The sequence below is a fragment of the Poeciliopsis prolifica genome, unplaced genomic scaffold, assembly GCF_027474105.1.
Source record: "Poeciliopsis prolifica strain line A6 unplaced genomic scaffold, Auburn_PproV2 SCAFFOLD074, whole genome shotgun sequence".
Taxonomy (NCBI): Eukaryota; Metazoa; Chordata; class Actinopteri; order Cyprinodontiformes; family Poeciliidae; genus Poeciliopsis; species Poeciliopsis prolifica.
The window spans coordinates 1,727,897-1,755,389 of NW_026562449.1; the positions used below are offsets into that span (position 1 = coordinate 1,727,897).

Genomic DNA, 27,493 nt, shown 5'->3' on the forward strand with positions numbered 1-27,493 from the left:
TAGTAGGAGAGGCCTCCATCAGTAAAGTAATCATTGAGGGTCAACCAACCAATGCCCTGATGGACAGTGGTTCTAGTGTTACCATAATATTTGAAAGCTGGTACACAGACCATTTGTCTCACTTACCTCTCCATCCCATTTCCAGCTTGGCCCTTTGGGGACTCAGTGAATCCTGCTATCCGTACAAGGGCTATATAGCTATGAATGTTGAGTTCTTGGAGGATGGTTTTCACAGGGAACCCACGACAGTGTTAGCCCTGGTCTGCCCCGACCCTAAGGGTCCAGATCAGGCTCCAGTAATCATGGGAACGAATGCCTGTCGTTTTCATCATCAGCCCAAGACTGCAGATGACCCTGATTGCCAGGGATTGGCTCAGTCATGGCGAGTTGCCGTCAGCACACCAAAGACCTTTAAACAGAAACACCCCTCCGGCCAACTGAATGATAATGTTGGACACATAAAATGGATGGGTCCTGGACCTCTTAAGATTCCCCCTGGTGGTTCAACCCTGGCTGCCTGTAAAGTCATTACAAAAGAGTCCTGGGAGCAGGATGTGTTGGTGGTTGAGCCTCCTGAGCAGCCCTCTCTCCCAGATGGAGTAATGGTGCCGCCATGTGTTCTCTTACCATCTGACATGAATGTAAACAACTTCTCACTGGTGTTAAAAAATGAGTCATTAAAAACCAAAGCCATCCCTAAAGGCACCATTGTGGCATGTATTCAGAAAGCCAATGTTGTGACTGAGTTGCACAAAGGCAAAGAGTCAGGTCAATCAATAGATCCTGGATTGTTTGATTTGGCGACTCCCCAATCCCAAGTGCCTGGAAGGAGAGGCTTGCTAGTAAACTATCAGAGAAAGCCCGAGTGTTCTCCCTCGAAGAATGGGATGTTGGTTTAGCCAAAGGAGTCGAACATACCATCCGCCTCAGTGATTCACGACCTTTTCGAGAAAGATCAAGGCGTCTTGCCCTGCGGATATCGATGACGTGCGAAGCCATTTACAAAAACTGCTGGCAGCAGGAATAATAAAGGAGTCACGTAGTCCTTATGCTTCACCCATCGTAGTTGCAAGAAAAAAGAATGGCTCGATCAGGATGTGTATTGATTACCGCACCCTGAATGCACGAACAATTCCTGATCAATATACCGTTCCTAGGATTGATGAAGCCTTGGATTGTATGACAGGAAGCCGCTGGTTTTCTGTATTGGATCTACGAAATGGCTATTACCAGATTGGCATGGCTGACCAAGACAAGGAGAAAACAGCCTTTATCTGTCCCCTCGGGTTCTTCCAGTTTGAGCGTATGCCCCAAGGCATTACAGGAGCCCCTGCTACCTTCCAACGGTTAATGGAAAAGGCGGTTGGGGACATGAACCTCCTGCAATGTTTAGTATACCTGGATGACCTAATAGTGTTTGGCCGTACACTAGAGGAACATGAAGAACGTCTCCTCAAAGTCTTGGACCGACTACAAGAATATGGTCTGAAGGTATCTATCAATAAGTGTCAGTTCTGTCAACCTCAGGTCAAGTATGTCGGCCATATTGTGTCTGCTTCAGGAATTTCTACTGACCCAGAAAAAATCAAAGCAGTTCTTAACTGGGAGCAGCCAACAGACCTCAAGAGCCTTCAGTCGTTTTTGGGTTTCTGTGGCTACTACAGAAGGTTCATTGCCAACTACTCATCCATTGTGAGACCCCTGACAGACCTAACCAAAGGCTACCCTCCTGTTAAAAAAGGACAGAAAGCAGTTACCTCCAACTCTGCCTACCTTAAAAAATCTGAGCCTTTTGGAGACAGGTGGACTTTGGCCTGCACTACTGCTTTTAAGAAGATCATACAGTGCCTTACAAATGCGCCAGTACTGGCCTTTGCAGATCCAACTAAGCCCTACATATTACATGTAGATGCCAGCTTTGATGGGCTAGGTGCTGTACTCAATCAGGAACATCCAGAAGGCTTGCGTCCTGTAGCCTTTGCCAGTAGAAAGCTGAGAAACTCTGAGAGAAATTATCCAGTCCATCAACTCGAGTTTCTCGCTCTCAAGTGGGCTGTTGTTGATAAGTTTCATGATTACTTGTATGGAGCCAAGTTCACTGTGAGAACTGACAACAACCCACTCACCTATGTCCTTACTACAGCCAAACTTAGTGCTACCGGTCATAGATGGCTGGCTGCACTGTCTACCTATGATTTTGGCATACAGTACAGACCAGGCAGGGAGAATATTGATGCCGATCTGCTCTCCAGAAATGCAAACTCTGAAGAGGAGGGGTGGATACCCCCATCTGGAGTGAAAGCTCTATGCAAAACTGTAAGTGTCTCTGCAAACTTGCGGTGTGTGGATCAGCTGGGTGTATCTCCATCTGCCATTCCTGATCTGTATGTGTACCCCATCTCTCTTGGTGAGAACCCAGTGCAACAGTTCCGTATGACAGACCTACAAAATGAACAAGACTCAGATGAAGCTATTGGAAAGATTAAAAAGGAAATAAAATCTGGAAATTGGCCCTGTAGCTTCCAGACTGATCATCAGGAGGCCATTCTGCTACAACAACAAAAGGACAAGTTGCAGATAAAGAATGGACTGTTGTATAGGAGGACTTTAAGGCCTACAGGGAAGGAAGTGTTCCAATTGGTGCTTCCACCAAAATATCGGCTCCAAGTATTAAAGCAGTTGCATGACGACTTTGGGCACCTCGGTATTGAAAAAACAACCGAGTTGGTGCGGGATCGGTTCTATTGGCCGAAAATGGCACATGACATTGAACAGTATGTCAAGACCTGTGGGGTATGCGTGGCTCACAAGACCTTGCCTCGCAAAACAAGTCCCCTACACCAGATCACAAGTCGAGGCCCATTAGACTTGGTCTGTATAGACTTCCTGTCGATTGAGCCAGACTCTCGTGGGGTGGCTAATGTCCTCATTATTACCGACCATTTTACTCGGTATGCTCAGGCCATACCCACCATCAACCAAAGAGCTACTACAGTTGCTAAAGTTCTGCTAGAAAAGTTCTTTGTGCACTATGGCCTACCATGTCGAATCCACTCTGACCAAGGTCGTGACTTCGAGAGTTCACTGATAAAAGAGCTCCTTAACATGCTGGGGATAAAGAAATCGAGAACTACACCCTATCACCCCCAAGGGGATCCTCAGCCAGAGCGCTTTAATCGTACTCTCTTGTCTATGTTGAGCACTCTCAATCCAAAGGACAAACAGAAATGGAGTCAGCATGTAGCCTCTATGGTTCATGCTTATAACTGTACTCGCAATGAGGCAACAGGATATTCACCATACTTCCTGATGTTTGGCCGAGATGCTCGTCTGCCTGTGGATGTGTGTTTTGGTCTGTCTCCAGCTGGAGAAGGAGGCACAACACATCATCAATATGTGAACAAACTGAGAAAAGAATTACATCATGCTTTCCAGCTCGCAACTGAGGCTTCCAATAAGAATCATAAGAAAAACAAGCGAGGCTATGACAGCAGGGTACGAGCCCAGAACCTGCAGGAAGGGGATCGAGTTCTCATTCGAGCCTTGGGAATCCCTGGAAAACATAAGTTAAAGGAGAAGTGGAATCTGCAACCTTATGTGGTTGTTGGAAAGCTTCCCAACTTACCTGTTTATCGGGTAAAACCGGAGCGTGGGCGAGGAGTTGTAAAGACTCTTCACCGAGATCATCTGCTACCAATAGGGTTTCTGGTGAGGATTCCAGACATCCCTGAACAAAGCTGCCTGCCTCAGAGACCTTCCACCAGATCCACTCCTGTGGCTAAAGCAAAGACTGAGGTGCAGCATTCAGCAGAGGAAGTGAGAGAAGAAGATTCTGAAGATGATGAAGACACCCCTCAGTATTACTACGACGAGGTTGTCCATGATGCCTGGTTAACACATCCTCCACCTGTTCAGTTGTTGTCCCTTGCTAATGACAAGTTGGAGGTCATCTCTGAAAGAGATCCTGGTGGACCAAGTCTGTCCTGCAATGAGGAGAGATTGCTTGACCACGACGCAGCGGTAGAAGAGGACGCCAGTGGTGTTATACTTTCATCAGAGGACCTTGTGGCGGACACAGGGCTAGAGGTGGGAGACGTCCCAAAATCTAGTGTGTCTGATGATGAAGTTGACTCTACCAGCATTCCTTCTGCTAAACGTCTAGTTAAGCCTGTCATCCGTTTGAGCTACGACGAGCCAGGGAAGCCCACAGACAAGCCATTGGTCATTGTGCACAGAGGAATGAGGATATACATAACCAGAGACGCTGAGGAAGATCCTAATATTGTCTGTCATCCGCCCCGCAATGTCCCAGTTCACAGATCAGCAAGATGCAGCTTTGAGAGTTTGCAAAATATAGGACTGTCTGATGGGGACATCTAGACATTTAGGACGGGGAGGGTGTAACCCGTTGGGTTCTCAGCTAGAAGAGTTTGTTAACCGATGGGTTCTCAGCTAGGAGAGTTTGTCAACTCTTTTACCACATGAAAAATTGTCTGATGGGGACATCTAGACATTTAGGACGGGGAGGGTGTAACCCCCTGGGTTCCCAGAAATATTGTTGTTTTGAAAAATAACAAACTTAATATCTTAAAGTAAGATATAACAATGTCAAAGTCTTTTAGTAGGAGTTTGAAATGAGCAAGAGTTCATTAAAAAGAAAAAACAGTTGAAGTAAAAAGTATTAAAATATTGTGTTCTGTTACTTTAAGAACGAACAATTATTGTATAGTTTGTATGTAAAGTACAGCTCAACACGAGGTGTGACACACTAGAATGCTGTGTGTTTTGTTGTTCTGCCTAAGGTCAGTTACTATTGGGTGATTGCACTTTTCCTGAGTTCTGATTGACTGGGGGGCGGGACAAAAGAGAGTACCGCGGGAGAGGAGAGCAGAACAAGAGAAGGGAGAGACGACGCGGGTACTCGGTGGAGTTAGCTGGAACTTTTGGTGAGCCGTTTCGGTGGAATACCGGCTACAAAGTGCCCCAACTTGGCTGTGGACTAGCACCAAGGGACAGCTGACGGACCGAGGAAGAAGCGAGCGGTGAGCTGGATGCGGAGGTCTGCATCGGAGCTGTCGAGACCCACTACACCTGCGTCGGGCCTGCTGTGTTGGAGTTGGCTGCGGTTTCCTCCGCCTCTACCCAAAAGGCGCGGATTAACAGACGGAGGTCTGGTGAGATGAGCCGTCAGGAACTATGTACACCCGTCACCGTGAATTGAGGACCAAGGGTGAGTGTCTTCAGTATCAGGCCTGCAACGGGGGTTTATAGACTATTTTGCCGGCTTTAATTTGTTTTATTTTTGGTGGGCCCACTCATTAAAGACTGTCAATTGTTTTATGTTTTTGGTGTTCAAACTAAAGGACTCTAATGTGTTCGGGACTGTTCAACATAAGGTAGTTTGGGACTACGCGAACATTTAAAAGGAAGGGAAAGTCCCTATTTATAAACCAGGTGGTTGTTATTTGTTTTGATATTTTTAGTTATTTGATGGTTAACAATCACCAAAAGGTGTTGTTTGAATTATATTCCCTTTGCCAGACATAAGGTCTGCTGGTGACCATATTCAGTGTGAGGGTATATTTTCACATGTGGTTTACTTTATTTTTGTTCTGAAGTTTGGTAAATAAATACTTTACCTGAATAAAGTCTCATCATTTATGGGTCAGACATAGGCAGTTAAACTAAGTTGAATGACAAAACAGTACCTGGGGTTTCATGGGAAATGTAGTGAAACCCGTTTCATGGGGTGTAACATTAAATAATTAGAACCCAGAGCGCTAAATCTAGCCTAGATACCAGAAAGCGCTACACTTGCTATATAACACCCTGATATTATTGTCTTGTCTGTTTCGTTATTTATTTGTGTTGTTAATTTTGCAGTTAATTTCTGACCTTCAGCTGTTTTTATGTCTTTGTTCCCTCTTTGGATTATTTTGTTCAAATCTAGGATAGAAATTGGAGAAAATTTATGCAAAATACTTTAATACAATATTAACACAATACATAGAAACAATAGACAACCGAACAAATTTGTGTGTAAATTTTTCTAAATAAAGTGCTGAGGATATTTTCATCAAATTACAGCCTTTCTGAGGCGGAGCTGAGAAACTACAATAAATATACCTGAGAGGGAATCTGAAGCTAAAGTAACGATCCTACCATGCTAGACTGGATCTGATACCTTGTCAATATTTTGGATCAACAACAAACAAAAAAAATAATACTTTTTTTAAGAGCTGAAAACTAATAGTCAAGCATCAAATTTATAATCACTCAACCGTTTCCTGCCAATAAAAAAATTAAGTAAAAATGATGGTCAGCTGCGACGCGGGAGGCAAGAACACACAAGATTCTTACAAGAGCAGAAACAGAAGAGACTCTTTTGCAAAGAAACGACAGCAGGGTTTTTAGACTTCCTCTCCCTGAAGCAGAAACACTTTGATGCATGTCTGGAATTCTGTTCATGTGCTGCTGCTGATGATCAGGAGCGACTGGTTTATTTTTGGTTCCTGGAGATTGAGCAGATAACACACCAGGAGAAATGTCAAGCAAGAACCGAGTCCTCAGTTCTGTGAGATGAGACAATCAGATTTTAGCCCAGACTTTGACAAGGCCACAGTTTTGTTCTGTTTTTGTACCTTCTGGTGTGTTTTGCTGTGTTATCTAAATCAGCGGACCGTTTTGGCCTTTGAATTTACTATCTTGAGTTTTTAGTGGTTAATTATTCAATTAATCTATCAGAAGTCTATTCTCGATGACTTTTCCCTTACTTATATAAACTTAAGTACTTACTTATATAAATGTACCTCTTTGGATTCTTCTCTAATTCCACTAATAAAACAAAACTTTTTTATTTTATCAGTCTAATTTTATCAATTGCCAAATATCATATAGATTAGTCTATATGCTTCTCGGCCTTCTGATAGAAGTTTCCTAGACTTCTATTAATAGAAACAGATTTAGTACAAACACATTGGAAATCTTGTTACTCCTACTCAAGAATAATGAAAGTTTGTTTTAAAAAGATGGAAAAAAAAAATAAGATAAAACAGACACGTAAAAAACTATTGACCTGTTGAATGATCTTTATAACAAATTTAAACAAGAAGAAGTCTCAGATGTAAGATTTATTCAGCATGAGTAAAATGATTACACTTCCATCAAAATGACATAAAAGCTGACAAATTATGTGATCAAAAAGGTTTTAGTGAACATTACGGTATGGCTTATTTTCAAAAGATTCCAATAAAAAAAAACATAGGGACAGAAATGTATGAAAAAAAAAAATCCACAAACCACAGCAAGAGCCAAGACAGGAACCTTCATGAGCAAAACATGAACATTAAGTTAACATTTATGCAAAGTTTAAAATAAAGTTAGGAATTTTAAATTTTAATTTAAGTTTATCTGATAAGGACAGACACACATCAACATAGGCAAACTGAACAGAACATCAGTCCCATGTTTGTGTCATAGTGCTTTTGACAGCTGTCAAACCACATGTCAAAAATAAACATGGCTTAAAAAAACTCTCATTCAGTGAAGATTTTCAGCAGTGGGATGACGTTTTCGCAAGACAGCAACGGGAACACGTTTTTCACATCACACCAGTCACACGATCGACGACAGGAAACGAACGACGGACAGAAGAACGCAGCAAAGCGTGCAATGCCCACAAAAACCCTCTGAGCACACAGAGCAAAGGATTTTTAGCTAAGTTGGCTCTGAGCCAGGACCTTCTGCATTTAGGGGCCATCACAGGGGATTAATCGGCCAATCAGAACCAGCTGGAGGAAACATGTAGCCAATAGGAAAAAAAAAGAAGAAACATTTTATTGCAGGGTTCAAACATGAAACCATTCAACTGAATAAAAACACACCTCAGAGTTTAAATTAATCTTTATTTAAATTTATAACCAAACATGGATAATTACTATTGATAAGAAAAGAAAATGAGATAATCCTTCATATGCAGATATTATGACAGATATCCAGACACTTCTAAGAGAAGAGATCACTTCAGGCTCATAAAAACATGACAGTTTCATGAAACTGCTAAAAGTATCCTTGTATATTCAAGGGACTAGTGGGTGGAGGTAGATAGTGAAGGTGAAAGGTCACATTTGGCATCTCCTATGCTCTACACCAACCTGTTTATGAGATTTGCTCATAGCCCACGAACCCTGCAGACCTTCCCAAGTCTTCTGAGAAAGGTCAGCAGGTGGAACCTGGAGTTAAAGCTCCAGCAGTGATTGGGTTTTCGGAAGATTATTGGTTGTTGCTTGTATATTTGTATTTGAGACTGACTGTCTGAGAAGTGCTGGTTTTATTGACAGTGTTTTCTTGTGACAGCGACTCTGTGGATCTCACTATATCACGGTGCACTTCTTCTTGACCTTCTGGTTGGGAGCGTTCACCGGAGACATCACCACCCTGACGGCTTCATCAAACAGGGTCTTGACGCCGCGCTGCGTCAGAGCCGAGCACTCCAGGTATTTTACCGCACCTGGTTTCGGGCAACAACAAGGAAAACATGTTCATTGTATTTCCATTGTTTTCAAATGACATGCGCATGTCAGTAAGTTTGAATATCTACACCGAAGAGTTGATCTACCTCAGTAACTCACCTGAAGTTACTTAAAAAATGAAAGTCTTTGCCCATCAGTCTCTAGTCCTAACACAAACCTGTATCTGAGTTTCCATTAACCATAAAATTGCACAAATTGAAATTACAAAAATAAATTTGCTTAATGGAAACACGACGATTCCTCAAGAGAAGAAAGAGTTTTTTTTGGTGCTAGGATGAGGTAGTTTTTCAGCTGCATACAAACAGATGTTTTGCAAAACTGCAATAGAAACATTTTTTTTTGCATCACACTAGTCACGTGATCAACAGCCGCCTCTTCCTGTTGGATGTTACTACTGGCAAAGATGACAAAGAAGACAACAGGAAGTGGTAGCAAGATGATGTTTTTTTTGTTTTGGTCTGTTTTCCCATCATTCAGCTGACTCCACCAGAGCTCCCACAGCATCACACTGCAAGGACAAGCTGTGTCATTCCAGTGTGTTCAGTCCATAGCTCTTCTGCAAAATGGCCAACTATAATGTGACGATTTAAGTCCAACAAGCTTATCCGTGTGTGATTTTAATTTAATTTCTTATGTAACGGAAACACTGCAGCTGGTGTGTGGTGGAGTCCAGCCCAGTTCACGCCTTCAAACTCTTAAATTTGCTTCACGATCTTCTTAATTCTGCAGAAATTCCTGTTGCTTCTCCATTTTTGCCTGTTACATTTTAAGCTTTTTATTAATACGGTGGGACATAGAACTGTTGTGAGATCGGTGACTGTGTGCAGCAGAGCTGTTGGGTCACACGCCATCCTTGTGAATGAACAGCCCAGAGAGTAACATTGTATTTGCATTTTCTGAGACACTAAATTTTGAGTTTGGGTCTGAATAATAAATATTTTAATAGTTTTGAGTAACAGTCGTCAAAATGAATTGAAATAAGTACATAAATTAAACTGCAGTGAACATTGAACCTCTACACACTTATTGTTTTAAATAAAATTAAATGGTCATAAATACATTTTTTCATAAAAATTTTATTTAAGCATAGGCATAAATGAAAGTCGTTTATTTTCTGACTGTTTTAAAGATGTTTAACCTCTTCCCAAAAAAAAAAAAAAAAAACGGGACGGAAAACAGTCACAGGATGAAAAGCATGTGTGACAACATTCACATTATTTTCCATCACCCTAGCTACAGCATTTTATACTACAAAACCATCACAGTGGATATATGTATAACATGCCTGACGGTGTTCGCCTTTAAATCAGTCACACAATAATGCTGAATACAAGCATTTTTATGAACTTAAATTAACCAGTTAAAAAAAAAAAAGTCACTCTAAGCTCGTGTTTTGAATGTTATACTGAACATGTGTTGGTTCATGTGTGGACTGGATCACTGACCTATTTCCTTGGTCAAGGCCAAAGCCTGTTGAAGGGTGATGGGAGAGAGGCTTTTCTCGTTCAGCTTGTCAATCATGTCCTTGTCGTCCCTCAGGTCGGACTTGGTGCCCACCAGGATCATGGGGGTGTTGGGGCAGTGGTGCTTCAGCTCCACGCTCCACTGCAGGAAGAGGCGGCAGGACGTTAGTGGACCAACTGACACGACAGCAGCAGGATCTGTTTCCTTTCGTTCTTTAGGAATTTCTTATTAATATAAAACATTTCATCGACAAAGTGCTTCACATGACGAAAACAAAACATCATAATCAAATGTACTGTCACCAAATAATATATAAAAACATCTGAATTCAATCCTATCTCAGCTTTATCCTCTGAAATTGTTTTCAAATAAAAAAAAATGTTATCTTTAGTACTTCAGTTGTTTTAGTTAAATGTATACCATTAACAAAAAATTAAAAACACAGTGGAAAGAAACTAAACTGTTGAGATTTTGTTGTTTGTAAAACCAGTCTGCTAACAATGTCTCTGTTCAAAACATACATTTCCTGCATTTGCAAATTCCACAAAAACCTTCGACATGTCAAAATGTCAAGTTTTCTGTTTTTCTATTATATCTAGAACTTAATTTATTCATTTAGGTCATTTCTGATAACATATAAGATTGCAAATATGAAAGTAAATGCACACACCTTTGTTCGGACGTTTTCAAAAGAAGCTGGACTGACCACTGAAAAGCAGACCAGGAACACATCCTGAGAAGCAAAATCAAGAATGAACTTATTTGTTTGTCTGTTACTTTCCTGCAGACGTATGCAAACCCACCGTCTGAGGGTAGGACAGAGGTCTGAGTCTGTCGTAGTCCTCCTGTCCTGCTGTGTCCCACAGACCCAGGGACACTGGTTTCCCATCCAGTAGCATACTGGCAGAGAAATTATCAAATCTGAAGGGAAAGAGTTTTGAAAAATAAACCAACTTTTCTTGGATGTGACATTTCACCAAGTACAATACAAAAACAATAAAGACAGTAAAGACATTAAAATTTGCACACTGTCTTTAATAATCCGGACTCCAAATCACAGTTGAACGTGACCACATCTGGTCACTAGTTGGCGCTGTTTGCTCTGCGTGGTACTCACACTGTGGGGATGTATTCTCCTGGGAAGGCATTGGTGGTGTAGCTGATGAGCAGACATGTTTTACCCACAGCCCTGAGGAAAAAGAGAATGAAGCATACATTTAGATAATACAAACAAGAGTAGCACTACGAGCCTAGTAAAAACTAACACCTTGAACTGCACTTCTCTTTGTCCAAAGGGTTTGGGATGTTGAGAAGCGATTGCTAAAACTCCAGACAATTCTAAAACAGCGCAGAAAAGCGATGTCATTGTTCACAGCTTCTCTTTCTGTCCGCTGATTGGTCGGAGTCAAGAGGACAGAGCCCAGACTGTGCTGGAAGCGAGACAGTTTTTCCAGTGGAATTGCATAGGAACGCAATGTACAGACAGACTAGCATAGCACAGCACAAGAATAATCAGGAGAAGGCTTCAAAACTCCAAAGTTTCTAGATTAACTTCTAGAATAACTTCTGTGTTCAAGTGTCTACAAGAGTTTCTTTCTGTTATAACCAGGATTTGCTATCATCTCTACCATCCACAAACTGATACCAAACACCAATGAGGGGCTGTGAAAGATATCAGATGATCTAAGAGGTAAGATCATGACCAAGACAGGAAAACATGGCCTCTGTCTTATGCCAGCGCTATGTGATAAAGAAACATTCTGTTGCTACATCCAAGTTTTTACACGCTAGGCCAAAAGAAATGGTCTGGAAGACCCCACTTCAGAGCGGGAAACAATCCAAAGTAAGGTTGAAAATGAACTGAGCCAAGACTCTGTGGGACATTCAGGCTCAGAAAAGTCAAATCTTAAAAATGTCCGAAGGGATCAAAGAGGAAATGACTGTTGAAAGTCAAGATTAAACTGGAACTGTGGCTTTCGCCTTTTCAAGGAGGAACTTCTGAGATCTGAGTCAAGAAGAGCAGAGTCCCAGAAAAATCTAAGATGTTGGAGAACGTTCAATCTCCTAAACCAACAACCAATGTTGTTTTGGTTTTTAATAAGGACGGGTTCACATTTTTATTTGAGTTGGTTTGGCCACAAATATAATATATACTTCCTCACAAGAAGCATGAAAATAATCTGATTATTGTTGTACACTTTTACTATCGTTTGCTGCAGGGAGCAATGACAGTAGCAGCTGCAGCACAGAGCTGACTGGATCTGCTGTCTGCCTACTTCCTGTCTGAGTGCCGTCATTAAAGGCCACTAGTCCCAAATAATAAGATTAAGAAAAAGTGAAAGTATTTAAAATCTTTCTTATTGTGGTTAATTTTTTTTCTTATAAATAAAAGCGTACAATCGTCACTGAAAAGAGGCAACATGTTGGATGTGCTGCAAATGTTGCTGCAGCTGATGTTGCTAACCTGATAAAAATATTTAAAGGACATTTTGTAAAGAGCTGCAGGTAAAAACCTGTTCCACCATGACTGTACGACATGAAGACAAACTGGTTTGGACTGGAGGGACTGTTTTCATGAGCGTTGTTTTGTGACCCAAGAAACAATTTTATTCACCTTTTCTTTCTCTGGCTCTTCCATATCAGAAAACATTCAGAAATGGCACTTTAATATCTAACAAGGAGATAAAATACAACATTTTGCACCAATGTTAGCTTCTTTGTCATTATTAGATATGAAAACATTTTCTTTGCCTTCATCTGGCTTTGCTTTACATACAAATTATCTTGGTTTTTACAGTAAATATTAGAGAGGGGGAAAAACAGCTTCTGTTGGCTGTTTTTTTAATGTTGTTGTTAAAACATCTTATGATTTACAGGTGAGAAGGAAAAACTGAAAGTCACTTACCCATCCCCCACTACCACACACTTAATGGAATTTTGCATCAGACACAGCGAATAGGCGACCTGGACGAAAGATGGATGAACAGGAATCTGTCGTCCTAAAGGCGAAGCGGCTGGAGGAAAAGCTTCTGGAGAGACTCATCCATGCTCTGCTTCAGCAGGAGAGACTGCAGCACCAATTATTGGACTTCCTCTCCTGTACCAGGAACAACACCCTGATGAATCGCTGGAATCTTGCTCAGGTGTTGTCTGTTGGCAAGAATTTCATTCATGCAGATGTCTGTGGCAGTTCGCACGATAAAGCAAAATGTCTGACAAGCATTGAACTGTGATGCTGATCAAAGAGCCAGTGTGGCGGAAACGCAACATTTTTGAGCTTTGAGGCATCTCGTAATGTCATCCCTTCAACAAAAACACACCTGGCGTGTTGCCTCCATTCTTTCAGAAACATTTGAGAAATCCTTTAATCTCCATGGCAACCATTCAGCAATGCAAAATGCCTGGGTGGACCCAGCTCTGCCTTTTCAGGATGAAGCTCCTCCTCTGAGCTGTAGTTTCCTAACTTCAGAGCTTCTGCCTCACAGAGCAACTCCCCCCTTCAGCTCCTTCAGACTAGCCAGCAGCAATTAGCAAACACCCAGTGGAGCTGCCACATGTGCTGAGCTCATTGCATGAGCTCTTTCTTAGTGCAACACTGGTAAAAATGTAGTTAAAGGGTTAACAGAGGAGCCACGTTGTCATGACTTGCTGATTAAGGCAAGTCATGACATGAAGTCAGAAAGAGGAGGAGCTTTTAAAGAGACAAAGGCCCAATTTCAAGGTGCTGAATTATAGAGTCAAATGTAACTTGTTGATTCTGTGTGGTAATTCATTTAATTTTTCATTGTTTCCTATCATAATACAGTTTCCTTAATCCAGGCTAGATTTTATGATAGGTTAGTTTTCAGTAACTGATTACTGACCCAGTCAACAACCCTTTGAAGAAACTTGATACCATGAGTAACATCAAATTTTTCCTTTGGGATTTTTGAATATTTTTGAACTCAGTTTGTTTCAGATGGATTCCAAACTATAATTTCCATTAAAGACTCTAAAATATTGTTGAAGAAGTTTATTTTATTTATTCATTTCAAGTATGATAGAAGTATAAAATCACACACATGAACAAAGAATGCAAAACACATTGCTGTACTACAATAATCTTATCAAGCTTGAAAAGCAGTAGGAAGGAGTGAAAAGCCGATGAACTGCTATCCTATAAACTCATAAAATACTTTCAGGTGGACCTTCCATTATTAAATAATAACTAAATAAAAATAAACATAGATTAATTAATGTTCTATTCTATCTGGGTTTACATACTTCTAAATTTATATAGACATACACATTAGTGCTGTCTCTCAGCCTTATTTCTATATCTTGTGTAAATATTTCCTTTTAAATTGTATTATGTTTTGACTTTGTTTTAACTCCTCATTTAACTTGTTCCATAATTTCACACCATGAATTGAAACAGAAAAGCTTTTTCTTGTTGTTCCAAATCCTTCAGTTTGAGTGACTTCTTCGATTATTCCCTTCTCTTTCACACATGTTCTGTGTGAGCTCAGGTAGCAGTTTATTAGATGTTTTAAATATGATTCCAAATGTAGTGATAATTTACTATTGTCAAACTATTTCTTTAATTCTCTAATTTCTGAGGTGAGTTTTTACCAGAGACTAGAATATTTGTGTTTAATACCTTAATACCTTAAACACTTTGCTTCATACAAATGAAATAAAACTGGTCCCAGGTCTGAGCCATGAGGTACTCCACATCCAACCTCCAGATAATCAGATGCAATATTTCCCATCTTCATAAATTGTTTTCTACTCTGTTACCAATTTTCTTATAGGTTCAACCTAAAAGAAAACTGGAAGCAGGTTTTGTCACCATGTTTATTGAAAAAGAAATCACATCCTTAGTCACTTTGAAAGGACCAAAGCAACCAGAAAAGCAGGAGAACAGGACAGCTGGACATTTTTTCATTAAATGAAATTTGACATCTTCTCTGTTTGTAAAAACGATGATTTTTGTGGGAATTCTGACTCATGGCTCACATGGATCTCCATCAGAGTATCTGGCACCTGCGTTTTTTCCGGACTTCGGGGGTCAGCATGACCGCCCTGATGGCTTCATCAAACACAGCCTTGAGGCCGCGCTGCGTCAGAGCGGAGCACTCCATGTACTTCACTGCACCTGGTTTCAGCACACACAGGAAAAATGTGTTATTGTATCTATGCACTGCAGTGCAAAAATGTATGGATGGATTTTCTACTTATATATATGTATAAATGCAAATTTGCTAAATAGAAATGGACTTTCAGTTTTTTTGAGTTCCTAGTTGTCCAATGACAAGTTCAAAATTTGCCTTATACATTGTTTTGGATCTACAATTAATAACATTCCTTTCCTACAAAAAAAAAAAAAACTGGACCTTTCAGTTTTTGTTATTTGTTTTTCTCTGGCCCGTTTGTCCCTCTGTAGCGCCTAGATACATTTAAACAGAGAATACGAGAACCAAAACCTGACCGATTTCTTTCGCCATAGCAAAGCCCTGCACAGTGGTGATTGGAGTCAGTTTGTTCTTCTCCGGAGCTTCAATGGTCTCACTGTCATCCCTCAGGTCCACCTTGGTGCCCACCAGAACTATAGGGGTCGCAGGGCTGTGGTGTTGCAGCTCTTTGATCCACTGCAGAAGGAAAACGGGTTGTCAATAGCTCTGTAAGAATGAAACCATTTTCCGTCCACCTTTAGGCTTCTTACATGTTTTTCTTACGTCTAAAACCAAATATAGAAATATACTTTATGTCTTAAGTAGACATTGGATTGTGTCAATGACGGCCATTTTTTCTACGTAGTTGTGATCTGATGTGAACAGCTGGCCTTGTTGCAGACAGCAGGCTGTTCTTACCTTGGTACCACATTCTGGAAGGAAGATGGACTGACGACAGAAAAGCAAAGCAGAAACACGTTCTAAGAGAGAAGGAAGCAGCATAAAAAATATTCATAAAAAACTATTAACACAAACTTTTCACAGTTCAATGTAGACTATTGAAAACTCTGTCGGACTTGACTTGAATGTATTTATGTTGAGGATCTTTAACTTGTCTAGTTGACATTATCAATTAATCAAAGGTCATCAACTTTCATTTGATAAACCATTATTTGACAATCGATTATTTGTTTGCATTCCTTGTTGCATCAACTAGTGTGAGCAGATGTACTGAACATACACCTACCGTCTGAGGGTAGCACAGAGGTCTGAGTCTGTCGTAGTCCTCTTGTCCTGCTGTGTCCCACAGACACAGGTTCACTGGATTCTCATCCACCAGTACATTGGCAGAATAACCATCAAACCTGGAGAAAAACAGACATAGTGAAAGATGTCAAAGACATTGTCTTATTCCATATCTCCAAATTTGCCTTGTTTACTCAAACGTTGGGTGTAAACCACATCTGGTCAGAAGTTGTCATGCTTTGTGCTGTGTAGGACTCACACTGTGGGGATGTATTCTCCAGGGAAGGCATTGGATGTATAGCTGATGAGCATACATGTTTTACCCACAGACCTGAGGGGAGAAACAAGACAATAATGATAGTTATAACTTAATAAGTATGTTCTCTAATGATGACTGACCATTCTGATGTATAACTCTTTGTTTGGAAGCTGGGGTTTTGCTGCGCATTGGAGGTCAGATTCCCTCCACACACCTGCAAGTCATCAGTCTCATCAGCCTGAGGCTTAAGGGAACTGTCACTTTTGTGCCTGAGTGCTTGCCTTTTATGGTACTCTGTAGCCTTCTGAGTTCCTGGATTCAGTGACTTACCCTTATGATTTCCTCTCTGTGGTGCCCAGGATGTTTCCCTCTGTATTGCCTGAGTTTCTCCGCACAACTTCAAGACCTCCTTTAAAGATTTCCTGGTTCAACTTCCACAACTGGTGACTTACCGCTCCATTCCTTCCAAATCTGTGCTGGTTACCTGTCTGCCCTCCAATGCAATCACCAACCTGCGGCCTCCGCCATTGCTCCCTGGACTGTACCTTCTTGGACCTGCAAGCCCACAAGAACCCTACCTCCAGTGACCACTCAGTCTTCAACCTCTCCTTGGCAGATTCACCTCCATCTTACCAATAAGCGCTCCTCTTCAATAAAACATTATTCATCTGTTAAGCTGTTACTTCTCATCTCCCGTCTTCAGTGTTCCTGATCTCCCAGCCTCTCCGACTCCCAGACACAGAGCGCAACTGTTTTAACTGTTTTTTTCTCCGTCTCCTAAGTGTGTTCTGCATGTGGGTTAAAAAATCAGCACCTCATTGACAGAACACTCAGGATAACACTCACTGAACAGAATTCCCTCATTCAATGCCATGATACATAAGAATTCTGATCAACAACCCCTACCCAATCAATCTTTGGCTCATCAAACTAATTTCTTACAAAGAAATCTCCAACAGGCTCCTGCTCAGTTCAGATTTTCACTCCCCTGCCTCTCTCTGTCTCTTCTGACATGCGTCCTCTTACTCCGGAAACATACTAAGGTGATGTAAATCAATGTGGAGGTTTCCTGTTATGGTGCTCCTCGATCTTTAATCACTCTCCTCAGAGCTTCTCTCGAGGTGATTCCAAGACAGCATATGGCTTTGGCCTTGACCTGTTATCAGGAAGAGCCTTGGACTAGGTTGTTAAGGGGTTTCAGAACCCATTGAATTTCAGCTGCTCTTCTGAATATTTTCTAGCTGAATTCAAACAAACCTTTAGCCAGGAATCACATATATTCCACACTCTGTCATTACTGTGGCTCCCTGGGTCATTACATTACGGTCTGGCCAAAAGTCAGGGCCCCCAGTAGACTTGAGGACGCTTAAAAGAAACCAACAATCATTTCCCCAACTTCCTCTTCTTGTCACTGTTTCAAATATGAGTTATTCAGTCTGTCAGTTCTTGTTGATTCTGGTTGTGAACATAATCTGATTGATTCTGCTCTAGTCCAACAGTCCTCCAACAAGGAGGACTGTTGACTTCTTGATGGAGGTTGCATCCTGACCAAAAATGAAGCCGATGGGTCAAAATCACAAGGAGTTTGTTAAAGTTTAAAGTGTCTAAAAGTGAAAAAGACCAAAATTTGCTCTTTGATCCAAAATGGCTGCCTCCCTGTTCATCCAAGAGGCTTTTTGTCTTGATTTGTGGGGGGCAAGGGCAGGGGGTTACCTACACACTGAACTTGAGTTCTCTACGATCTGCAGTCCTGTCTCATGTTTGAAAGATAACATTTCTATTCTACAGAATTGCTTTTATATCAAGAAATGATCAAATTGTTCAAATGTTCTGGCAAAACAGTTTCAATATTGACTCAAAGTAAAACTATGAGAAGCTTAGAGCTTCAACTCCCTAAGTTGAAAAACCCCCCAAAAATGTTCGTACGAGTCTTCTTGTTTACAAAGAGCAGAGATGTACAACATGCTTACTTTAAATCCATCACACTGTGAAACACTGGATAAAGTGAGAATAAAAATCTAACTTACCCATCTCCCACCACCACACACTTAATGTTATTCATCATATGGTGAGTTAGCTTGGACAAATTACCAGGAGGTAAAGTAAACCAGAGTCCTTGTGCTGTCTGAAGTGTACAACAAACTAAGTGAACTGTTTTTGGAGTTTCTGGTTTATATTATTTTACAGGAATGATCAAGACTTCCTCCTGATTTACCGTCAACGAAAGCTTGAGAAATTTCTGGAATGCTGACCAGGTGTTGCTGCTGGTAAAGGTGAGTAACCCAGCGTTTATTTAACCAGATCAGAGTTTTGATGAATATTTCTTTCAACTTTGACCAAAACGATTTTTGTTCACCTGTAAAGGAACGGTTTACAACCATACTGCCTCTACAAGCTGGTAATGCATTCAACAACAGGATTTGATATGGATGTGATATTAACATTCTTTGGGAGAACCCTGTAATATTTTCACAAAACACAGATCCAAGAGAGCTTCATAAATGCTTTATTTGCTTTACAAAACAAAACACTACATAAAGATACTGCTGTATTGAAAACAATTACAAAATGTCCAGAATTTATGGCTCTTCAGAGTACCTGTGCTAGTTTAGCTTTTCTCGTATCAGTTGGGCAGCCTCTGATTCAGTCAGCATTAGGCTGATTACAGTTTAGAAAAATTAGTTTCAACAAAACATGTTCCTATTAAACCATTCTTCTAATTACAATGGAGTCCTTTTTGTTAGTGGTTGTGACCAGTTTTCTTTGGCGAAATGGAACAGAATAGCGTTGCCCCCTTCCCAACGTGTTGCTGTGTTTTTAGGTTAGCTGGCAGGAAAAATGACCCCAGTTGAGCTAGAACCACAGGTGGCGCTACTGAGCATCTTTATGAAGTCAACGCCACTTTAAAACAGTTTGGATCCACAAGCTAGCCAGCAGATAATCACACTGACCAATTTGTTTTTTTCTCCCACTATTACTGAAGAGCAGCTGGGATAAAGTTTGAAATGTTCTGCTTTCAACTGGGTTTCTGCTCAAAGTCTGATTAATATTGTAGTGCAACATCTCAGATAGAATAAAACAACTTTGTTGTCATATGTAATTTTTATTTGCAACAAAACGGATCATTTGACTCAGTCTAAGAATTTCCAACCAACCCATGTCTAATTTTTATTCAACATTAAATGGCTAACACTAATTGAGCTCCACTCTTCAGATATTATAACACTGACTCACTTCAGAAACTTGGAATAAAGCGTGAAAAACCACAAACCTTCATGACAACATAAATATATTCTGAAATAATAATAATAAAAAAGATAAATGCAGTGAATGCAACTAAAATACTGTCCTTCAGGAGTTGACCTCCTTTTCCTTCCGTCAGTTTTTACGGGTGAGGCGTGAGGTTGCCATGTCAGAAAACTCCAAGTCAGAAAAACAAACATTAAAGCAAAAGTGTGATCAGTGATCTGGGTTTCTGCAACCTCCATCTAAATGAAGTCATGTAAACAAACCAGTCTGTCAAGCTAGCAAATCAAGTGACATTTAAAAAAATGTATCTAAAAACATGTTTGCATAAAGTAGAATTCAATAAAGGCAGCAGGAATCTTAGTGTTCAGGGCAAAGTGAAACACTGGACCTTCTGTAAAAATCTAGTAATATGACAAATCCACATTCAAGTAGTGTTTCTTCATTGCATATGACAAAAATATAAGAATATTTTTAATAAAAATTCCAATCGTATCGCTTTACCTCACATCCCGAGGACTTTTCAAAATTTACCATGTACTAATGGATCTGAAAGAGCCAGATGTAACCAAGCACACGAACATCTGGGTCCGCTCATAGACATTATACCACTTCCAAGAATATGACATCAGGGCCATTGGAGATAGAAATGTTTTTTTGAAAAAGAAGTGCATTTCTGACAACAACTTGGAAATTTCAAGATTCATCTGAAAAATTTTCTAGAAAAAATGTGGACATTTCTGAGTTTCAAAGGTCGATAATGTTTGACTTTTGAAACTCAGAAACGTCTTTATCTTTTCCATAAGACTTCTAAAATTAATCTAAAAAATTAGGTGGAAATTTACTTTTTTTTTTTTTCTATGTAAAAGATGCCCTGATCCGGCATAGTAAAGCTAGTTGTAAGAACCCGTGTGCCATTTTTCCGTCATCCTGGCCATGTGTTCTGATCCGGATGGGTCGTCCTTACAGTACGGTGCACTTCCTCCTCCTGGGCTTCTTGGTGGGCTGGGGGCACAGAACCGCCCTGATGGCTTCGTCGAACACCGTCTTAAGGCCGCGCTGCGTCAGAGCAGAGCACTCCAGGTACTTCACTGCACCTGGTTTCAAAGATGGAAGAATAATGAAAAGTTTTTCCTCTCAAATATTGATAAACTTTAGCTTGGTGCAAAACATGTAACACTGGACCTGGAAGATATTTAAAATATCCAAAGTAAAACAAAACAGCTAAAACAATAAATTAAACAAAAACTTATATGCAACCAAAACCACAAATAAAATGGATTATGAAGCAAAAATGCCCTTCAAAAAATATTCATCATCAGAATGGGAATGATCAAGCTCATTTTAATTTATCGTGTGATTAATTGATCAGTTGCTTGTTGCAAAATGTTTACAGGATTAAATTACATGAATTTTGTGTCTCTGAAGTGTGAATGTGTGTCATCCTGAATCATCCATGTGTATTGGTCAAAGGTTTTATTGCATTAATACTGTGTGAGTTACTTTAGCTGTATCGCCATCATCACTTTGTGTTTTCATATGTAAAGATGAACAAATGGTCTAGAGCTGAAGCTCTGGAAGCTTCCAATGAGTTAGAGAAATGATAAAAAGTTTTTTTAAGCATCCAGCATACTGAGATGAGTAAATCATCAATGCAGATAATGCCAAAAGTAATCATGTTACTTATGGGCCATTGATGCAAATCTGAGTCAAACGCTGTGTAAATGCTGGCTCAGCAGTGACAAATATGATAGTAGAAATTGATCTGAGCATGTGTGAAACAAAAACTGACTTATTTCCTTAGCCATAGCCAAGCCCTGTGGATAGATGATGGGGGAGAGTTTCTTCTCCTTCAACTTTTCAATGGTGTCCTTGTCGTCCCTCAGGTCCAACTTGGTGCCCACCAGGATGATTGGCGTCTTGGGGCAGTGGTGTCTGACCTCAGGATACCACTGCAGGACAACACAGGCAATCACATGCAGAACAGGAAGTATGAGGGAGCTCCATTGTTAGATTAATATCAAACACATGTCTGTTTATTATTACCAATATTCCTTTAAAATATCAATTTATCATCTCATGCTAGACTCCATGCTTTGCTTCTTTTTGGGGGTGCACTGATGAGTTGATTTCTGTAATTTTGGGAGATTGGCCGATATCCACAACATTCGTCTATATTCCGCTAATGTCGAAAAAACACAGTTTTGCAAATGCAGTGTTTCCATTAAATAAGAAATTAAGTTAAATTCCCACCTGAGTAAGTTTGTTCACATGACAAGTTATTAAAAATCACAGCAGCAACTAACATAAATGAATATATTCCTAATTCAGACATCACTTCCTGTCATCTTCTTTGTTGTTTTCACCAGTAGTAACATCTGATAGATGATCACATGACTCATGATACAGGAAAGTTTTTCCATTGCAGTTTTGCGCAACACATCTATTTCAATAGGACTAAAAAAAAAACCCCACCCCATCCATACAAAAAACTTTTTATAGAAAAATTTGTTTTTTTGTTCGAAATTGTCGAGTTTCCATCAAGCAGATTTTTTTTATAATTCCAATTTGCGCGATATTATGTGCAATGGAAACACACTGTCCCCCTTTACGCTGCTCAGAGTAGGCTGACTGACGGAGCCACCCACATAAGTGAAGTTAATAATAGTCATCCAACTTAGCATCTTTTGAGATATGAAAAGAAATTGGTGTCATCCAAAATTGGAAACGGCAGGTCAGCCTTCTTAAAGGTTGATGATCTTTAAGAAAACTGCAATCGGTGCAGCCTTAGATTCATAATGCAACACAGGCTCCTCTTACCTTGGCCCGGACGTTTTCAAAGGAAGCTGGACTGACGAGTGAGAAGCAAATAAGAAAAACGTCCTGGAAAAAAAAAGAAGGTAAAAATCAGTCACTGAATGTATTCATACCTTAATGTGAGAAATCATGTTGTTACTTGAGTTAGAATACATAGAATAGAACGATAATGACATGACAACACAAATCAGGACTCATTATATTGGTCAAATACAGAGTGACTGTCTCTCTCTCTCTTGCACAAAGACCAGATTGTTGTGAAGACAAACAGCGTAAAGAAGAGCTGCTTTTTACTGCGTCTCACTGTCCTCCAGACTCTGTGTATTATTCACTGTACTTGTCTGAGAGGGAGATTGTTTTGTTTTGTTAAATAACTCCGAGTCAAGACAGTGTTCGTTCTGCCAGAGGCTAGCTAATTCAGATCTGTCCAGGACAATGGACAGAGATGAGTTGTGTGTACACTCACTGTCTGAGGGTAGGACAGCGGCCTCAGCCGGTCATAGTCCTCCTGTCCTGCTGTGTCCCACAGACCCAGGTTCACCGGTTTCCCATCCACCATCACATTAGCAGAGTAGTTGTCAAATCTGCAAGGAATGTCTAAAAATTAGCTTTTGAGGACATGTCTGCTGACCAGAAGTTTCCTCTGCAACACATTTTAGGTCCATCACATTGAGAATGACCAGTGCAGCAGAGTGTGGTACTCACACTGTGGGGATGTATTCTCCTGGGAAGGCGTTGGTGGTGTAGCTGATGAGCAGACATGTTTTACCCACAGCCCTGAGGAGACAGAGAAAGAGAGGGCTACAGTAAGGACAGTGGGTTTCATAAGCAGCAAAAAGTATTTCTATTTCTAACGTTCACCACCTTGTTAACATAAAGTGAGAAAATATATTTACAGAGAAATCAGCAGGTCACATCAGGAGTCAGAGAGGAATTGGGAAACAAAACCAGGTTTCCAGGTTAGGACAGGAACTGACCATTATTTTAGTGATTGATGAATCTGATGATCAATCAGTTTAAAACAAATGGCACATTCTGCTGAGATTTTATTTAACCACCTGGGCCTTTTTTTTTTTTTTTTACAAAATATTAAAAATGTGTTAAAATATGAAAAAAAAGTATCTTCAATGCAAAATGTATAGTTCTTTTTGTCGTTTTGGCTCACTGCTCTCAGTGTGTTGTTCTTTTAGGAAACGGACCCAAACCTATGTATAATAATAAACACTATTGAAAATAATTTATTTTGACATGATTCTAACATCTCTTCGTTTTGTTATTGCTGTGGTTACTGGGGCAGTTTATGTTTTATAGTCAAATGCATTTAAAGTAATACACATGACCTTCTGCCCATTATCGGACAATGTTCAAAAAACTCAAATGTTTCATGGCAATATCTAAAAACTAAATAAATTAGCCATATAAATGATCTCACAATTTCATCTTAATAAAACATTCCATGCTTTTCATCTACATTAGATTCATTTGATTCTCCCTCAGGTGCCACGAGTCGTTTAGACATTCAGCTTTTATTATTTTTAAAATGTTACTAGTCTCCCACTTTTACTTAAAGTGGATGCAACTCAAACGTTAGGAGTATATATAACTCAAATAAATGACTTAGAAGTTATAGAGTAGCATGCTGCGTCTGGTTGAGGCTAAATCTGTGACCCAGCTGGAGGGACAGCAGCTGTCGCTCGACCTGGGACTGTTAGCCTCTAGCCAACTGTTGCTAACTGGGTCAAACCAAATACCACAGTGTTTAAGCTTTAATTCTCCGACTCTACGATTCAAACTCTGTCACTCGAGGTTGGAATGTGAATAGGGATGTGAACCGACTCACCCGTCTCCCACCACCACACACTTAATGGCCTGCATCGATCCCAGTTAGCCAGTTAGCAGCTAAAGTAAGAGCAGTTCTGCTCGCGCTGCCTGAAAAGTGCAGCGAAAAGAAAGAGAGAGAATAACTCCGAGGTGATTTATAAAAATAAAAACTCTACATGGAACGAACTATCTGACTGTCCGTGTCTGTCAGGAGCGACACCCCAGTGAAACTTCTGAGATGTAAAACACACAGACAACACCCAGAGAAAAAAAAATCGAAGCAAGATTGAAGGAAAAATCCGCCCACGGGTTGACTTGGAAACTGTCGATCCCTGGAAGTCTCGTGCGGTCAGAGCAGAGTAATGGTCAAAGCCCGCCCTCTAGTGGTTATTACTATGTGTGACGCTCAGCGATGGTCAAAACCTTAACAGAACACCCAGATATGGCAAGCCAAAAAAATATACAGTTGAAATTCTTAAATGATAAACACATCTAAATGCACATCTTTCACCTGCTTAACGGTTTAAGGTGACAATACAGTGGAGTCTTATAGAACTTGTAAATGTCTGTCAACAAAAAGACTTGAAGTTTAATGAACAAACATGTTTAAAATGTTAATATGCAGTCAGTGTGTTGGTCCAATGTCTGATTGGAATTAAAATGTTGTGTACTGTTGGTCTTTAATTCTTAAACACACAATAAAGAGTTCAACTTGGATTGAAAAATGACGCACCACCAAACTGAAGCCGAGCCTTACTGTCCAAATTTCACGGTCTTCATTAAATTTCATTGATTGACTTGTCAATTTTATTATATTTTTTTATACATATAATTAACCTCACAGTAACATATAGTTACTGTTCTCTAAGCAGAATTCATATTTTGTACTTTGTTTAAGGACTATTGTAAAAGTTCATCAGAACATGAATACAAAAATGCCATTTAACGTTTAAACACTAGAGGACAATATTGTCCTTTTCTGTCCAAGACTAGGACTGATTTTTTTTTTTTTTTTTTTTTTTTTTTTTGCTCTCAGATTAGTAATTTAAACTGTCAACATGTATCTGGGCTTCTTTCTGTAGCTTTTCAAGCTGTGGTTCTGTGTTATGCTGGCCCTGTTGCATCGCCAGTTATTCTCTGACTCTTTTCACACATGCGTCCTCAGAGTCCCGCGTGGGCTGGGTTTTTCTCCCCCCACAAACAGCACATTAAGAGGACAAACCCCAACATTAGAAGCTGGAAAGAGATGAATAAAGGATAAGTAGAAGCGTCACCATGGCGCTCAGCAGGAAAGCTGTTAGGGATGCCTCACTGAGAAACAGTGAGACAGGAAGGAAATAAAAATATGGTTCAGATGCTAACTAAAAAAATTAAATACTTTCATCTCTGTTTGGATTATTTTTCTTTCTTTTTTCTTTTTACCCTACATCCAGAAACATAAGTTTATTTTATTGGGATTTATAAAATAGACCAACTTCAGCTCCTTCAGACTAGCCAGCAGCAATTAGCAAACTTTAACCCCGCCCCCAGCATTTTATGACAAATGAAGTTAACATGGCTACTTTAATGTGCTGTAAAAATACATTATGTGAATGTAAGACATAATTCTGCCAATTTATTCAATTATATTGATTTCAGTGTGTTTTGAGGTCTTTTCCTGTTCTTTTTAGGATTTTTGCATTGCTGTTGGTCATACATTTCAAATCATTGGGAGACTATTGTTTTGCATCTGTATTCTCGTCTCTTTGTGGAACCCTTTTCATTGGTCACTGTCTGCAATGCATGACTAGTTTGGGGACAGACCTAATAAATACATTAAATTTGTAATTCCATAGGCCTTCCATAGGCTGATTTAAACAAGATGCATATGTCATGTAAAGATCATCTTAACAACCCTGAGCTGCTGCTGCAGGTCATTTATTTAGTGTTTGGTGTCTCTGCTGTCACTCGCAGTCCATCCTCATCTTCCTTCAAACAGCAGCTCAGAGAGGCTTTTTGGTGGCTCATTACATTCGATCATTAGTTCCATAATAAGCATTGGGGTTTAATGACCCTCGCCATGATGTTCCCATTTGCACAAGACTCAGACTGACAGGCTGCAGGCAATCCTCAGTTAAGTGCCTGAATGTGCTTTGTAATGGTAACACAACAGGGAAGGTGGCACAGAGCTGCAATCCTATCATTTAGGGAGAAAGTCAACATTTTTAATGGATTAACAGCTAAATGAGCTCATGATGGCAGCAGATGGCTGCAGTGGTACTTTGTTTTGCTGTTCTGTCTGTGTGATCAGTGCAGGCTTGCAGTCTCGAAAAGATTTTTAAAAACAGGGTCTGGTTTCAGCTGCTCTAGCCTGAGCTTCCCAATGATGCAGAAGCTCCCGACATGGATGAGTCAGGTTAACGGAAGCATGCACAATGGATGTAATTGGCTCACAAAATACACCTTTCTCAAAATCTGCTCTTTACATTCATGGACAGAAAACAATAGTGGTAAATTTCCACCAACCAACTCAGAAATTTTGCGATTGATCTAAAAATTTCCTAGGACAAACAGGGACATTTCTACAGCAGACGATTAGGGCCGCTGAAAAACAAACAAGTCTTTTCTTTTTTTCTCAGCAGTTCTAATCCTGTTCCATACATTTTTGAGCTTTGAAAGTCCAAAATTTGCAAGAAGGATTTCAGAATTCCTGAAATTCTGAGATTGATCTTTTCTAGAAAAAAGTTTTTCAGAAGTGGAAAGTGTTCAACTTTTCAAACTCAGAAGTTTCCAAGATTGTTTCTGGATAATTTCTGAGACTAATCTAAAAATGTCTAAGATCTTTTGGTGGAAATGTGCTCCTCCTTTTTCTCTCTACATAATATTCCGTCTCACTTTGTTACAACTCTTCGCCTCATGTTTATTTGTGAGACTGAAATCCATGAAAGCAGCTCAGCACTGAATTGAACTCCCTCAAAGTCTCTGAAAGTGCTGAACTGCCTCCTGCTGCTTCTTGTGGGCTTCCTCAAACATTTTGTTGTGACAGCAGGATTTAGTTCAGTTTAGCTTTCTGTGCAGCAGTTTGTGTATTAGGTGGTGGCAGCAGATGGGTTGTTGCTGCCGCTGCTCTGCTGAAGCTGCTCTGCTGAAGCTGCTCTGCTGAAGCTGCTCTGCCACCTGAAGGGCTTCAGTCAGTA

At 40.2% G+C, this 27,493-nt stretch overlaps 2 protein-coding genes across 4 annotated transcripts; both read right to left on the reverse strand.

The window, feature by feature from the left end:
- Positions 1 to 7,558: 7,558 nt before the first annotated feature.
- LOC129352260 (ras-related C3 botulinum toxin substrate 1-like) lies at positions 7,559 to 13,141 on the reverse strand. 2 transcript variants are annotated; one of them, XM_055021157.1, is made up of 6 exons: positions 12,901 to 13,141; positions 12,610 to 12,666; positions 11,113 to 11,184; positions 10,666 to 10,916; positions 9,977 to 10,136; positions 7,559 to 8,509 (listed from the first exon to the last, which is right to left on the reverse strand). In XM_055021157.1, exons 3-6 carry the CDS (start codon positions 11,141 to 11,143, stop codon positions 8,373 to 8,375), a joined length of 579 nt encoding a protein of 192 aa, XP_054877132.1. In that variant the 5' UTR covers positions 11,144 to 11,184; positions 12,610 to 12,666; positions 12,901 to 13,141; the 3' UTR covers positions 7,559 to 8,372. The 2 variants fall into 2 exon arrangements, with proteins under 2 accessions (XP_054877132.1, XP_054877131.1); XM_055021156.1 differs by lacking the exon at positions 12,610 to 12,666 and having other exon boundaries at positions 10,666 to 10,728; positions 10,799 to 10,916; positions 12,901 to 13,136.
- Positions 13,142 to 14,081: 940 nt separating this feature from the next.
- LOC129352237 (ras-related C3 botulinum toxin substrate 1-like) lies at positions 14,082 to 24,655 on the reverse strand. Of its 2 annotated transcripts, XM_055021111.1 has the most exons (10): positions 24,337 to 24,655; positions 23,202 to 23,273; positions 22,963 to 23,080; positions 22,500 to 22,562; positions 21,472 to 21,631; positions 20,674 to 20,776; positions 18,151 to 18,166; positions 15,856 to 15,909; positions 15,466 to 15,625; positions 14,645 to 15,132 (listed from the first exon to the last, which is right to left on the reverse strand). In XM_055021111.1, exons 1-10 carry the CDS (start codon positions 24,369 to 24,371, stop codon positions 15,005 to 15,007), a joined length of 909 nt encoding a protein of 302 aa, XP_054877086.1. In that variant the 5' UTR covers positions 24,372 to 24,655; the 3' UTR covers positions 14,645 to 15,004. The 2 variants fall into 2 exon arrangements, with proteins under 2 accessions (XP_054877087.1, XP_054877086.1); XM_055021112.1 differs by lacking the exons at positions 18,151 to 18,166; positions 20,674 to 20,776; positions 21,472 to 21,631; ... (2 more) ...; positions 23,202 to 23,273; positions 24,337 to 24,655 and adding exons at positions 15,739 to 15,745; positions 16,176 to 16,293; positions 16,434 to 16,505; positions 18,461 to 18,589 and having other exon boundaries at positions 14,082 to 15,132; positions 15,848 to 15,909.
- Positions 24,656 to 27,493: the final 2,838 nt, after the last annotated feature.

Coding starts and splice junctions, on each gene's coding strand:
- LOC129352260 (XM_055021156.1), bottom strand. CDS start 12,938: ATGCAAAATTCCATTAAGTGTGTGGTAGTGGGGGATGG. Junction 10,917..11,112: donor GGAGAATACATCCCCACAGT/GTGAGTACCACG, acceptor CTTTCCCTTCAG/ATTTGATAATTTCTCTGCCA. Junction 10,729..10,798: donor CTCTGTCCTACCCTCAGACG/GTGGGTTTGCAT, acceptor TTTGCTTCTCAG/GATGTGTTCCTGGTCTGCTT.
- LOC129352237 (XM_055021111.1), bottom strand. CDS start 24,371: ATGCAGGCCATTAAGTGTGTGGTGGTGGGAGACGG. Junction 22,563..22,962: donor CGCTGTCCTACCCTCAGACA/GTGAGTGTACAC, acceptor TTTTTTTTCCAG/GACGTTTTTCTTATTTGCTT. Junction 15,626..15,855: donor CATCTTCCTTCCAGAATGTG/GTACCAAGGTAA, acceptor TTCCTTCTGCAG/TGGATCAAAGAGCTGCAACA.